Genomic DNA, 15,430 nt, shown 5'->3' with positions numbered 1-15,430 from the left:
AGCAAAGGACCTCATCCGAAGGTCCCATTGTTTTTACCCAAACACAATGTGTATGTTAATTATAGAGTATGTAGCAAGATACAAGTACAAAGACGAACTATAAGGTTTTACATGTTATTTAGTATTAGCAGAATTGTTAGAATCGGTAGAAACCATAGACGAGAAAAGCAACGAGCACGAGTCCCTTTCTTATTAGAGTTCCAATGGACGATTGCATTAAAAACCTTGATAATAAGTCACTGAGGACAACCAAAATTCGATTTATCATAATAAGAAGAATGGAATATCGAGCATTAGTCTGGGAGGTATAAGCTCGGCCAAAGAGGGAAGGTTGAACGAAGTCGAATGAAATTCCGAGCTTTCATTGGCTCGCCCTAGACATAGTAGGAAAGGAAGTCACGAGAGTCGCCCACGAAAGTAGATCTTGGCAGGTCTCTGCAAAGTCGTAAGATCATGTATGGGGGTTGACGCCTACCAGGGCCAGAAGGTCAAGGAAGTTGGTGACCTAATTTCAGGTTTTTTAAAAAAAAAAAAATTTATTTTTTTAATTATTTTTTTCCTAACTTGTATTTATATTAAGAATTTATTTTGCAATCATTAGTTAGTTAACTACTCCATAGAATTCATACTATATTTTCTACAGTAATCATACAAAGTAATTTCTAATTGTTTGAATGATAAAATTTTTATATGTATATATATTGGATTATTACTTGAGGTGTATGTTGAAATTTAAATTCCACATTGCTTGAATTAGATATTATGGAGTATAAAATTATGTTATTCTATTAGAATATTAAGGTTTTTTGGTTATTAACTTACTAATTATTTAAGTTTTTTAATAATTTGATTGTAAAATTATATATGGTATTGATTCATAACATGTCAAATGATTCACTTAATTCAAACTAGTCTAAGACAACATGAAAACAACTTGATTTTCGAAAATTCCTACAAGAAAGAATGAAATCCAAAGGAAATAATCATTTTTTTTCCGACTACTTAGTAACAATTTACATGTCAAGTATTTAACAACCTGAACTTCAGCTATTTAATTATTTTTGTGTCCTTTTTTTTTTCTTAATATTTTTGCCACGTCATGTGATGTCTTCCATTTGTCCTCCCGGTTTAAAATTTCTGACTCCGTCACTGAACGAGAGGGTTACCTTCACAACAAAAAATATGAAGCTTTTATCAAACAAAAAGATGTTGATGACTCACCAACTAATTATAATGTACACTGTTATGTCAATACAATCATACGCATAGGTTATTTGCAACCTCCATTTTACATCTTTGGATACTTTTTTATTACAACTCAACTAACGTCATTGCGGCTTTGCACTTTGTTATACCACGAGTAATAAAACACCAAAAAAAACTGCTTGTGGATGTCAACTAATTTAGTTGTTTAAAATCTTGAAAAAATTTACTTCCTCCGTTTTTTATTAAATGCATCACTTGAGAATTTGCGCTATTCATATGTTACATTTGACTTGATTTTTTCACTACTATATAATTTATAAACATGGTCATGTAATATATTGTTGGATTTGTTACAATGTCTACTATCATAATATAATTTTGTTATAATTTTACTAATATCTAATTAAAGATATTAATGGTCAAAGTTGTGTTTCGACAAGTGTGAAAACTCAAGTGATGTATTTAAAAAAAAAAAAAACAGAGGGAGTATTTCAAAAGGCAATGCTTCTGTTTTGGAAAGTTGTTGCAGATTTTATGAAATGGAGGTAGTATTTAACATTGTGGATTTGTATGGTAGCACTTAAAAAAAAATAAAATAAAAATAAATACTACCTAGAATAGAATAAAAAACTCTTTTTTTCTCAAATTTACAAGATACTCTTCACTAGAATAGAATAAAAAACGCTATAAACCTTGTACTCCATTTCAGTAAGTGATAGCCGTTAGGCCGTTACACAGGTTCAAATTTCAATTTTGACAAGTGCCAACGCCTAAACAAGAGTCAATGGAAACAGGGTCGATTGAAGTTGCAAAAGTCGGTGGCAAATCCACTGTAACCCGCTGTTTCTCCAAGTATCCCCTCAAATTCATTGTACCCAATAAGGTTTTCAACAGATTTTCAAGTTTTAATTTTCTGGGTTTATGATTTTTCAAGCATTTGCGTTTGATTTTGATCATCTTGTAAAAAACACTTTTTCAGGTGGGTAATCGAAATGCTGATTGCGTCTGGATTTACTCTCTTAGCTATGGAGGTGGAATTGTTTCTGTATGTGTTTTCTCAATTTTTCCTTAATTTTGCCTTTAATTAACTTATATTTGGCCTGAATTTGTGGAAATTGTTGGGATTCAGGGTGACTCAATAAAATGTAATTTCACCATTGGAGATGGGTGCACTGCTGTGTTGACTACACAGGCTTCAACTAAGGTACTTTTTTTAATTTTGGACTTATGGTTATTTTAATGTGGTCTATTGTTCGATGTTAACGGCCGGTTTGGTAGGCGATAATAATAATAAGTTTATACGGTGTATGTAATTCTGTAATACAATACCCGAGTAATGCTCGTTTTATGTTTTACTCCGTACTGTAGTATTTATGTATGGAAAAAATTGTTGGGTATTAGTCAATAAGTGTGGAGTAAGAAAAACACATGTTTTGACATTAGCATGTGATGTTCCTTGCAAAATTACATATAAAATCGTTAATATTACCGCTACCATACAATAGTGTACCGACTTGATGGTTTAATTCCAAGAATAGAAAATGTGTTCACCGGCTGATTTGGTATCAGCATATGAGGGAAGGGGAGGGAAAAGATGATGGGTTTGGTTGGGAGGAAAGAATCCTGAATTATTTTGTATGGTAAATATGTTTCAATGGAAATCAGACATTAAAATTTATATTTCTATGTGTGAAGGTATACAAATCTGTTGCATCAAAGGGCTCAGAGCAAATTTTGGAGGTATGATTCCCATTTGAATAATTAATAAGGCTATTATACCTAGCATACTCTTTAGGTTCTATTTATTTTGATGTAAGGAAGACAATTGGTTCAGCACAAATCTTTTGGCTTTTTTGTCAAAGATTTCCATGTATAGATTGATTGGTGATGGCAATGATGTATGCCACTTTGTTTATTAGTGCTAAATTATGAAGCTTCTTTTGTTTATGTATGACTAGATATGACTTAAGGCACTATATGTGTTATGAGTCATTTTGAGTTTAGTTAATGATTGCAACTCAAGACTTGAAAGTTGAAGCCAAACAACAAACATAGAGAATTATCGTAAGAAGATTTTGAGTTTCATATGAAACTTTTTCACTCATTTTGGGTATAACATTCTAGCTTCCGTCAAACTTATCTTCCACGAGTTAAAATTTTGAGAAAGTGGATCTTCATCATTTTTAAGATACTTGTCCATTTTCTTATCAAGGTTATGAGGAATTGTCGTGATGTCTCTAGTCCTAGTGACTGGTAAAAGAGCATAGTACTTGTTTGTTAATGTATCTTTTGAATGCACATATTTGTATAGCTTTTGATAGCCTATCCATCTCATTGTTTCTGTAAGAAGCCTCATGTGGTCCAAGGTCATTAGAAATCTTTTGTGTTTTTACTTGTGATGATTCTTGGTTATTCAAGTGCCTCGGAAGCTTACTTCCTAAATTAAGTCATGTTGAGTTTCTCTTTCTAGTTAATTGGCCTGACAAGCCTGTATGCATTTTATGACTTGAAATTGTAAGGGTTTCCCAATCATTGATCATTAAGATGTTAAATGAAAAAAAAAAAAAATGAAAGAATATGATGTAGATGAAGCTATTTTGACTAGATGCTTTAGTTTTTTGGCAGTGCACTAGAGTGTGGGTTTAAGCTTATCCAAAGGTGCTGTTTTGGATGGTATATTGTTCTACTTAATTTTTTGTAGCTTGCTTCAACAATTTTTCCGATTGGTAGTTAGATCCCCTCCTCTAAGTCATGCTCTCTGCTAGTCCTGATCAAGTTCAATCAAGGACCAATTCCCGTCCATTGGACTATGTTATCTTGGCATTGGAAGATTACTTTTTGTTGGTCATTATTCTCTTAAGCGTATTTGAACATTATAACATTGTAGCTCTGGTGGTTTAGTCGGTGGTTAGGTAGTTGCTTAGTGTTTTATAATGGCAGTGTCCTTGTGTCATCTGCCCGGGGGGTTTTGTATACACCAATTATTGCTAGTAACAATACCCAAATTTCTTATGCAATAGGCACGGGTTGGACATGAAGCGTTACTGGCTATCATTCCAGATCCAGTGACATGTTTTGCTACCGCAAGGTATACTCAAAAGCAAGTATTCAGGGTGCTATCAGACTCAAACTTATTGGTTGTTGATTGGTTTACAAGTGGACGCTATGAAAGCGGAGAAAGATGGAATTTTGAATCATACAAGAGTACCAACAATATTTTCTGTGAAGATGGCCAACCTTTGTTTCTTGATACGGTTTGCTCTTTCTTTTAATGAGCAACTTTTATATCTTGACTTAGTGATACTCCCTTGCTTGAATTCCTTATATATCATTATGTCTGGCGTCCCTGCTTTTTCTGGGTTGGTTTGTCTACATATGTTCTCATGTCCACCAAAGGCAGAAGCCCTTTGTGTACATAGTCTTTGTGTTTTACATAAAAATGATATGTCATGAAACTTCTCTGATTATAATTATTTATGTATTACTCATAATATAATGCAATATATTTGTCAGTGCATATTGACCTGTATAATCATCTGCCAGCTAGCTTTCTATCTGAGGATGGAAATGTTATATAATTACAGAAGTTCTGATTTCTTCCCGGCATTTAGTTGCACAAACTCATCTATTACTAAAAAGTACCAGGATTGGCTGTTGATACCTTTGTATATTGCCCGTATGCATTTGTTAGTCTTTTGCAGTATCCAGTTATAAGTATGGACTAATAAAGCGTCTAATTTCTTGGTATTCTTTACCAAAATTTTTAGGGGGTGGAAGACAGGCTTGCTTGATATAATGCCTTCTTGTAGTTTTCTTTTACATTTCTGTTACTTATGAGGTGATCCCATGGCACAGATTATACCTTTTCTTCTGTAGTCTTACTAACCAATAGAGCAAAATCCTGATGCAGACCATTTGCTTGGTTATTGAGCACGAGTCACAGTCTGACTTCTTGACCGTAAATTATCCAAGAGGCTTATTTATTTATTTATTTATTTTTATACATATATATTTTGTAATACAATTAAACCTACTTTGATTTCTTGTTTGGTCAAAGCAGCAATTCATACTATATACCATAGTCTGCGCATATTCTCATTGTTTGAACAATATACCCTATTTATATATGACTTTATGGGGCTATTAAAAAAAAATGACTTTATGGAGAATGTAGTATGAACAATGTACCCTATTTTTGTATGACTTTATGGGGCTATTAAAAAAAAATGACTTTATGGGGACATGTAGTTTGAGAATGTGTCACACATGCAAATCATATCTTGCTGAAGCTGTAGATGTTTAGCTCCAATGATCTACCCTTTTCAAGAATGACTGGATCTTGCTGCTGCAGATACTGTTGGAGAAAGGAGCCATTAGCAGTATTTCAGAGTGCATGCAGGATTATCAAGTTACAGCAATGATCGTAGTATTGGGGTATGATCATTTCTTTATGCTGGATCTTTGAGCTTCGTTTTAGCATGCTATAATCATGCTCTTTACACTGTTTTAATGAACTGTATGAGGTTGAGTGAAACTGTTTGCTGTTCCCATTGTAATTCTACGGCATGCTCATATTTAGATTTCGGCCTTTAGATTTTTACTAAGATAGTTTTGTTTATAATACAACGGTTCCAGAAAAATAAGAAGTACAACACATTTGGTGCCAAGAGCATCAAACTGCAATGTTTTGGACACTGAAGACCAAAAGAAAAAAAAAAAATGATTCCATTAAAAAAAATGTTATAGACAAGTCTATAGTATGGAAAACTAGTAAGGATGCCTCACCTAAATTTAAGCTGAGAACTTTAAAGCTTTCATAGACAGATTGCTCAACATAAAACAGCTTACATTTGAATTAAAGGGTTCACACCTTAGACAGATTGCTAACCAAGGATATTGACCTTACTAAATGCCACAAACACTATGACCTCCTAAAACCCTGAATTCTGTTAACCATAAATTTTAAACAAGAATCACTTCCAAGTATTATTTTTTAATTTCATTTTTCATTCAATCATCTAATCCTACTAATTATACACATAATGAGATCATTACTCTATACATAGAAGGTAATGTAAAAAGTTTACCAAATGGAAAAAAGAAATGAAAATACTAAAGAGATATTGATTTTTACAGTACTTAAAAATCTGCCTTTTTTTATAGCCTGTAAAACTTCAATCATTCTTACATATTGCATCATAAACCTCAAATAGTTGCAAGGCAAATCAAAAAATCGTTTCACATGAATGAAAACTAACACACATGAAAAGATAGAGACTAAATAAGACATGTTAGTCAAATATGGCTCAAAAATCTCACAAAGGTTCTCAAGCTATTCACATTAGTCGAGTAAGGAGACCATTTTGGCCACCAACAAGCTTAATTCCAAACCAATCAGTAAATGGGTTTTCAAAAACAAGTTTTCCAATTTCAAAAGTCGCACATGCATTAACATCATTGTTAAGGCATTAGTCGTATTAAAGACACTAAAGATGCTAAGCACTCAAAAATAAAGAAAACTAACACAACTAATATATACAAAGAAAAAGTATTCCTTCAACCAAGCTAAATTTCCCATTATTGTCCATTTGTCCTCAATGTGTACATATAATGATAAAAGCATTAAAAGGGGAAAGTAAGCACTAGGCCCAATTGGCGGAGTTAGGACCGCCCTCAAAATAATGTCGCATCATGTTACTAAGACCATAATATTCCGACTGCATCAAAGTATATTGGCTCTTCATCTTATCGAAAGCCCACTGGCCGTGCTATCATGGGATTGCACCACAAGTTTGCTCCAAGGTGGTTGAGCCCATTTAAGGTAACAAAGGTGTTCGCTAGAAATTCTTAGCCACATTAAAATAAAACTCTTTAGGGGGAAGATGTTTACCCATGGGTCAGCGACTGACCAAAGGTGGCTATATGACATGTTTTTATGATACATTTGTGCTTTGTGAAAAGTTTTTCGAAAATCCATTTACTGATTTGGTTGGAATTGAGCATGTTTGTGGCTAGGATGGTCTCCCCGCTCTACTTATGTGAATAACTTGTGTACCCAGTGAGATACTTGAGCCATGTCCGACTGATTTCACTCTATTTCAGTCTTATTCTTTTCCATGTGTGATTTAGTTGTCCTTCTTGTGGTTTGATTCTTGGATTTGCTTGTTGACTATTTGGAAAAAAATAGACATCATACACTTTTGAAAAATAGAAGGTGCCAAATGGGCATGTAATGGTAGTATTTTCTTGATCATCGGGTTGGATTAGGATTTGGAAGAATCCCAAATAACCATCCAAGAAACAATAGTGGAACTATGTGATGCCAATCTTTTCAAAATTTGATCTAAAAAGGGGGAGTGGAAAGTGATTTTTCCAGGTGAATTTACTAAATTTTCGGTAATCAATATACATTCTCCGGTGACTGACCTTGTAGAAATGGTCTCACCCTTATCATTCTTGATGATGGTCATGTCTCCTTTCTTAGGCACAACTTAAGCCGGGCTAACCCACATATTATCGGAGATAAGGTAGATTATGCCCACTTTAAGAAGTTTTAAAACCTCTTTTTTCACAACTTCCTTCATGGTGCTAAATTGAGGAAGCATGATCATCATCAAGTAAGATCTTATACATGCAAATGGTGGGACTTATCCTTTTATTGTCATCAATTGTATACCCAATAAAACTTCTATACTCCCTTAGAACAATTAGGAGTTTCTCAACAAAAGTGTCATCAAGCTTAGCATTGACAATAACGGGATAATTCTCACTATCATCAAGAAAAACATATTTAAGTAGAAGGGGAAGGGGTTTAAGTTCAACCTTAGGAGGAGGTATAGTCCTATACTCTTTTACCTCCACATTAAGCAAATCATATTCCCTTTCCTTGTGTTATAGAGGTTGGTCAAGCAACAACTTGTACCCCTTAGCTTCTTCGACTTCATCATCTAAGCTTTCCGTGCTACAAAGAATCCTTGTCATCATTTATTTTCATCAACTCTTCCAAATGTCTCACAAGTGTGTTGATTCTATGGTTTAACAGAAAAGAAATAGAAAAGAAAAGGAAAGGGATAAGGTTTATTGGGAAATGTGAAAGGAAGAGAGATTATGTCACAGTGTTTAGCTAGATTACCTTGTTTTTTTTGTTGGCACTATCTTTCAAGAGTACCTTTTATTTATTAAATTTTTTTTGTTGTACCTTTTTATTTATTATGGAGTACTTATGCATGTATCAAGGAATATGCATGTACCTTTTTTTTTAATTCTTTTTTATTATAAGAAAATTTGCCAAGAATAACACGACTTTTCAGCGGTCTTTCAAAAATAAAACAAAGTCTGGATTATTCCAAAATAACATGACCTTTGGATTGTTTCAAAATAACATAAGCTTTGACACATATCTTCCAAAAATAGAACGAAAACCCGGTAATTTGTTTTACCGATTACACTTGACACGTGTCTTGTTGTAATTTGTTAAGATTTTTTTTTTAAATTTTAACATTTTATTAATACTAATGATCTTAATTTTATTAAAAAAAAACTGAAATATTGAAAAAATAAAGGAAAAAAAAAACACAAACACAACCCTCTTCCCGTGAACCTCCTCTACCTCCACATACATCCACCACGAACTCCTCGGAAACCACATCTATACTTGAAACAAACCCACAAATCCCAACCCACCTCCTTCGAGTCCGCCGCAAAACCACCGCCATCCCTTCCTACCACCGTGAAATTGCGCGCCGATCCACCCTTGAAACCCAACCAAACCCTAAACTATGGGAAAAGAGAGAGCTAGCGTGAAGGAAAAGGGGTGCTAGCATCTGAAACGTGGTAGGGAAAGGAGATAAAACTGGGTAGGACGTGGGGTCGAAATCGCGGACAGGGATGGAAAGAGGGACGGAAACGGGGAAGGGAAGGAAAGGCACCGAGAAAGGGGTTGGGTGAAGGCCTAAAGCCAGCGGGGAATGGGTGGGACGACGCTGGCGAGGAGGAGGGTGGTTGGGTCGGTGAGGTTAGGCAGGGGGTAATCTTTTTTTTTTTTTTTTTTTAATGTTTTAAGGTTTTTTTTATAAGTTTTAAGGTTTTTTTTTTTAAAAAAATTTTTTTTTTAAAAATAATGAAATTGACCACTGACACTTTGGCATGTGTCATAGGTAACCTATTAAACAAGTTACCAACAGGTCACGTTCTACTACGGAAGATATGTGTCAAAGGTTGTGTTATTTTGAAATAATCTAAAGGCCGTTTCATTTTTGGAAGAACGTTGATTTGTTGAAAGGTCGTGTAATTCTTGGGAAATTTTCCTTTATTATATACAAATATAAACGTTGGAAATATAACATTTTTATCTAAATAACTAGTAAACATACTATGGATTATTACTAGCATATTGTGTACTCATATTGTGTATGGAGTGTACTGTGTATTAGGTAACTCTACCAAAATTGCCTATTAGGCTCATATCTAAACTTGGACTAAAATGTGGCTTGGGCTGGTGGGTCCTTATCCTATATTTTTCAGTACCCTATTCACCTAGGCTTGTTTTTTTATATACCTGTGCGGGATCCTAACTTTTAGCAGTAGGAAGAGAGAGGTAATATGAAAAAAATATACATATTAGCTAGTAAATCTATACATTGCGAATTTTAAAAATAGACTAACTTAGTATGAAAGGATGAAGAAGTAAATTAGATAAACTATGTTGGGAAGGAACAATTGTGTTAATTGTATTATGCAGTAATGTGATGCCTTATATGGGATTCTATGATGTAGGAATCATGTCAACATCCTTGTTTAATTTGACGGTACTTATTTACATAGGCCTTTCTTTTGTTTTATGGAACTTACCATGCTTGATTAAGTGATTTACTGGCTGTAGACCAAAGATGAAGCAATTACAGAACCAGGTTCAAAAAAATGTAGAAAATATGATGTCTGGATATTTTCAAGTCAAAACTAGCATTCCAAGGCTTAGCATGAGAACAAATTCTGAGGTTTGCTTCACGAAACCAAGCTTTATTGCATCGTGTAGTACCTTTGGCCCCAAGGTATGATTTTCTTGTCTTATTCATTTCACAGTTAGTTGATATTGAATGTTAGTTATGCTCCCTATATTTTTAATGAACTTAATCATGTACTGAATGCTTAGAGATGGGAACCTTTTTTTTTGTTACTGCTGTGCTACTTTCGATAAAGCAAAGCATCCCTTGCCATTGCAAAGTTTGTCATTCAATTGCTTCTTATAGATATTGTAACTTATAAGCACACAATACTCCCATAGCTAGGAACACTATAGCAAGGATAAAATACAACAATAGTACACTCCCTCCACATTCAAGTGTGCCAATTTTTCTGAAACATAGTTTGGGATCGTCATGGCCGTGCCAAAACTGCCAGAATATTTTTTTTCCATTAATGATGTAAGTCCTTGTACTGATATTATTTATACAGATGGGAACTGTTTTTTTTTTTAGCAGCTTAGTGTTGTGCTACTTTTGGTTAATCGCATTGTCTACTGCCTTTGCCTCGCACAGGCTATATTCACTTGGTTTTCATAGATATAGTAACTTGTAAGCACACAATGTCCTTCAACAATGAACATTATGATGATGTTCAAACAAGAGTACTCACGGTTTCTTTCAAGTGAGCCACTTTCTCCAAACACAAGTACTAAATGCAGTACAAAATAACCTAAATGCAGGATAGATAAATGCATGTATAAACACAAAAGACCGAACTACCCTTACAATAATCTACACTCCTACCCCTACTGTCCCATCTTCTTCCTCTTCCAAACTACAGTAGAAATGATGAATACAGCAAACCAACTAGCAGCTTCTTCTCCATCATTATTTGGAACTACAATTTTTGGTCTTCAATATGATTCTTCTTCCTTTCGCTTCCGTTGTAGTTGGCTATTTAATTTTGTTGATTCTTAATGATTGAAAAAAAAAAAAAAAATTTAAAAAAATCAAACATATTGGTTTATCATCTGTAGTTGCCTACTGCCTAGTTGGTAGTAGGCTTGGACTACCGGTACCCAAATCCAGCAATCCAAGAAGGCTATTGGGTAAAGGCCTCCCTAGATAAAGGCCTCGGAATATAACGGTGATAGGCAGTAAAGAGCCCCGGAATTTAACGCCGGTAGGTGGTTCAGGGCCCCGGAAATTAACTCTGGTAGGTAGTGAAGGGTCCCGGAATTTTTATTCCGGCAGGCAGCGAGGAGGCTCGGAAATCATAGTCGGTCATAAGATGAAGAAGGCCCTAGAAATTTTTATGAACGGGGTTGAATTTGGGTATCGAAATTTTTTAGTGATAATATGACTTTGGTATTGAAAATTGAGAAATAACCGGATTTAAGCGTTGTATTTTTCAATCTTGGTTCATGTAAAGTATTTGATATTGTCTGTTGAAGATGAAATGTTAAAGCTTGAAGACTAAGAGACATGTCTACAAGTTAAATTTTAAGGGTAATTTCTTTTTTTTTTTTTTTTTTTTTCTTTTTTTTTTATATTTAAAACCAAGGGTAATTAAATATTATAGGGTATAGGTTTAAAATAAGGGTAATTAAATATTATAGGGTATAGGTTTAAAACAAGGGTAATCTTGGAAAAATAAATTTTGACTAAAATTTAAGTTGTCTTGCATTTAGGTAAAATTATACCTGCATTTAGTACCTCCCTTTCTAAAATGTAGTTTGAGATAACCTGATTTCCAGCGGATTTCTTTTCATAGCAAATTTGAATTGGTAGGAATTGTTGATTGATACTAATTATTCTCTTCTAAATAAGAAGAAGAGAAAGGATGTGATTCGGCAATCATCCCCTTTGTTAAGACCAGGGGAAGATTTTAAAATACTTATATAATCTTGAGAATAGAACTCAGTCTTGCCGCAGAAAAAAAAAAAAAAAAAAAAAAAAAAAAAAACTGAAATTTAACCAGCTGTGACAAACTATTAGATAGAGAAAATTTACACCCCAAATGCAGCTTTATAAGACTGAGAATCAAATTCAATTGTGAACTACATTCTTGCTCTTGGTTTTTATCATGATTTTGACTCCCTTAGCTTACTCGATCAACAATAGATTTTTTTCACTACACTCCTAAAGCTTGGGCAAGATGACTTGGATTAGTCCACTGTTAAAACACGTCCCTTTTTCTCATTTGTTAGAAATTAGTAATTACAGAGTAATGTAAACACTTTAGGGGTCACCCATGTACGAAAGGAGGGCTTGAGCCAAAACTATCATGCTACCACACAGTTACCTTGACTATGTTGAACGTGGATTACCCTAACGTGTGCATAGCCGATGAGGAATCTTATCATGTATGACCATATGAGCCTAAATCTGCAAGCAATTTTTTTGGGATAGCTTGAGGCCTTGAGCCAAAACATCAATTAGGTTCTTGATTGTATGTAATGAACTGAAATTCGAACTAAGCAACTGAAATTGAACAAAAAATAGGTGGAAAGCTTGATAATTGATTGATTGCAACAAAAGGTTTACAAGAATAAGTTGATAACTGTAGGCTATCCGCTATCACTCTCATGAGCAACCAAAATTAATGATTTGGTCTGCGCAATGGAGACGCATGTTGAGGGGAGAGGCAGTGATAGAGGGAGAGGACTACTGGTATTTCGTAAGGTAATCAACATAGAGAGGGGATGTGGATGGAAGAGGGAGTAGGTGCTTTTGTGTGTATGTGTGTGAAACCAAAGCCAACTTGACCAGACTTGAAGTTTTATGTTACTAATGTCGATTAATTAATCTATCCCTAGTAGAATACAATAAACCGAATATTATATAACTTATGGATACTATTGAACATGACTAGAATACTAAACGCAACATACCTGCTGAATTTAATAGCTCATCACTGAATATGATCTGATCGGAATCGATCTGAATGGCCCATTTGAAACCTTTAGGAGCCGCCTCTAATTGGGCATGACAAATTTCCACATTATCCTGGTCCTTTTTCTCCGTTATGTCTTTGTCTTGACATGTCTAATATTGTCGCATATACATCATACAAATGAATGTTGACAATGACTGTTATTCTATGGAGCCAATGCACTTTGAACCTAGGGCTAAACAGCAATTTTCTTGTCTTATTTATTTTTTGTTTTAATTAATTTTATCAGTATAAAGTGAATAATTTTAACCAAACCAGCAAGCTCAAGACTGACTACCTCTGGTGGAGTATGCTAGCAAGTTAAAACGGTTGCTTCCACTTTTTAAGCATCTTTACTTCATAGGATCTTCTACTTCACTCCTTCAATATCTACACTTATCTCCATATTTCATGTGATTTGCAGTCATTCTATCATTGTAAACTAGAAGAATTCCGTATTAGTTAAAATTCTGCATTTTTTTCCTTACCAAACATGCAACCATGAATAATCAAACAAGCATCAATTTCAACTACTTCCAGCCCTTTCTTTTTTTTTTTTTTTTTAATTTCTGCTTATCATCGTGATTAAGTTCAGAGTTCTTTTTTAGGTGCATTAATTCGGGTTGAGGTCAAAATTTTCATTTGCCTATAACTAACGTTCAAAGGATACATTGAGTCTCTGGGATTTCATGTCATGGCTGCATGTTGATTTATGACATGATGGAGACATACAACAACGTATGTGTCCTATGTGAAAAGCAATTTGAACCTTTAATTGTTAATGATTTATTATTTTCGACTTACCAACTACCAGGTTACTACTGTCTAAATCATCTGTGTTATGCCTTGGCAGGGTGTTGGTCTTATCGTCCGCATAGCAGCTCTAACAACTGAACCTGTGCATCAATTTCTACGCCATCAGCTGGCTTGCTTAGAGCCATATCTTGGGGCCTGTCCATATACCTGAATGCTTAGGGAAGATGGTGAAATTGGGTTCTGCATCGGTAATAATTGGCAATAAACTGCCATTCATGTTAATGCTGCAATTATGTGTTGAATTTCAGTGAAGTCTACAGATCAGAATCTAGTGCTACATATGCAAGCTACAATGTCATCATATTGATTGATGACATACAACTTTCAATGGTTTTTGAACTGTCCTTCTGTGTAGGATTTGAAATTGTATAGGGAAAATTGATTGGATAATAATACCACAACTAGACAATACGGAGTAATATTGTATTTACTCTTCTCTTCAACTTGATTTTCCCTTCACAACTTAAATTCGATAAGTTCACGTTTTTTTATAGGAGAGTGTTGCAGATATACAACTAGACAATACGGAGTAATATTATATAGGATTTAGTAAGGTAAGCATAAATAGTTAGCTCCAAATTATTATAGGTGAGCTTATTGTATGTAATGCATGTAAAAATAAAAATTGAATATACACGAGAAACAAATGAATTTTCTTAAATGGCAAGAGTAAAAAAATCCCACCCAATTTCATATGTTGGCTAAAGCCTACAGACCTTAAGTTAATAACTAGGAAATTTTTGTGCAAGATAATTCTTGTAAAGTTTTCCTGGTCGCAAATTCACCAAGTACAAATCAAATCTCTAAATTAAGTTAAAGAGATGTAGACTTTTTATACTATTGTAATCTATTATTTTCCACTCCCACTAACCCCAATTGTAGTATTTAGGGTCTGTTCTCTTCAGCTTAATTTTAGTCTATTTTAGTTCAATTCAGCTCAGCTCCAATCATTTCATTTTAGTTCAATTCAATTCCTAATTTCCTTCTCTCATAAATAGTTCAGTTCAGTTCAGTTCAGTCTAATTCAGCTCAGTTCAGTAAATCAGACACAGACCCTTAGAGCATTCTCAACCAATAATCATTTGGGATGGTTAGAGCGCCGGCATCAATAAGGTTTGTCCATCCTTTTAATTCACTTATTGCATATCTTGAGGATCCTCATGAATGTGCAAGATGATGAGAGGATCCTGATCCTCATGAATGTGCAAGATGATGAGAGGATCCACCTAACTAAACTCTCTCTATCTCATAATATAGTTTCTATTTGTGTTTTTTCACAGTATTTAAGAAATAGGAGGAGAATGTGGATGAATTACATTAATAAAAGTGAAAACTATAATCATAGACAAAAATTAGAGAGAAAAATTGGAAAAAGTACAAAGTATGTGTAAAATTCATGGGTAAATTAGGAAATACAATGAATAAAGTTAAAAAAGTGAGGTTATAATGGTTTTTACATACAATCTAAAAGTAGAAACAGAAACAACATTCTGGATCTTCAAAATAAGAA

The 15,430-nt window shown here is 34.1% G+C and overlaps 1 protein-coding gene across 3 annotated transcripts; it reads left to right on the top strand.

Annotated features, from left to right (window-relative positions):
* The first annotated feature begins 1,886 nt into the window (after positions 1 to 1,886).
* Positions 1,887 to 14,434, top strand: LOC145572476 (urease accessory protein D-like). 3 transcript variants are annotated; one of them, XM_081631448.1, is made up of 8 exons: positions 1,887 to 2,089; positions 2,186 to 2,251; positions 2,336 to 2,410; positions 2,902 to 2,946; positions 4,227 to 4,460; positions 5,558 to 5,640; positions 10,088 to 10,256; positions 13,958 to 14,429. In XM_081631448.1, exons 1-8 carry the CDS (start codon positions 1,991 to 1,993, stop codon positions 14,069 to 14,071), a joined length of 885 nt encoding a protein of 294 aa, XP_081487574.1. In that variant the 5' UTR covers positions 1,887 to 1,990; the 3' UTR covers positions 14,072 to 14,429. The 3 variants fall into 3 exon arrangements, with proteins under 3 accessions (XP_081487574.1, XP_081487575.1, XP_081487576.1); XM_081631449.1 differs by lacking the exon at positions 4,227 to 4,460 and having other exon boundaries at positions 13,958 to 14,434; XM_081631450.1 differs by lacking the exon at positions 10,088 to 10,256 and having other exon boundaries at positions 13,958 to 14,432.
* Positions 14,435 to 15,430: the final 996 nt, after the last annotated feature.

Source organism: Chenopodium album, chromosome 12 (genome assembly GCF_948465745.1).
Source record: "Chenopodium album chromosome 12, dcCheAlbu1.1, whole genome shotgun sequence".
Taxonomy (NCBI): domain Eukaryota; kingdom Viridiplantae; phylum Streptophyta; class Magnoliopsida; order Caryophyllales; family Amaranthaceae; genus Chenopodium; species Chenopodium album.
The sequence above is the reverse complement of the archived record's forward strand: the minus strand, read 5'-3'. Positions and strand labels throughout refer to the sequence as shown.

Bases quoted from the DNA above. Each gene is read 5' to 3' on its own strand.
- LOC145572476 (XM_081631448.1), top strand. From the start codon at position 1,991: ATGGAAACAGGGTCGATTGAAGTTGCAAAAGTCGGTGGCAAATCCACT. The intron at 2,947-4,226 runs GTATGATTCCCA...CTTATGCAATAG, and splicing joins GCTCAGAGCAAATTTTGGAG to GCACGGGTTGGACATGAAGC. The intron at 4,461-5,557 runs GTTTGCTCTTTC...TTGCTGCTGCAG, and splicing joins AACCTTTGTTTCTTGATACG to ATACTGTTGGAGAAAGGAGC.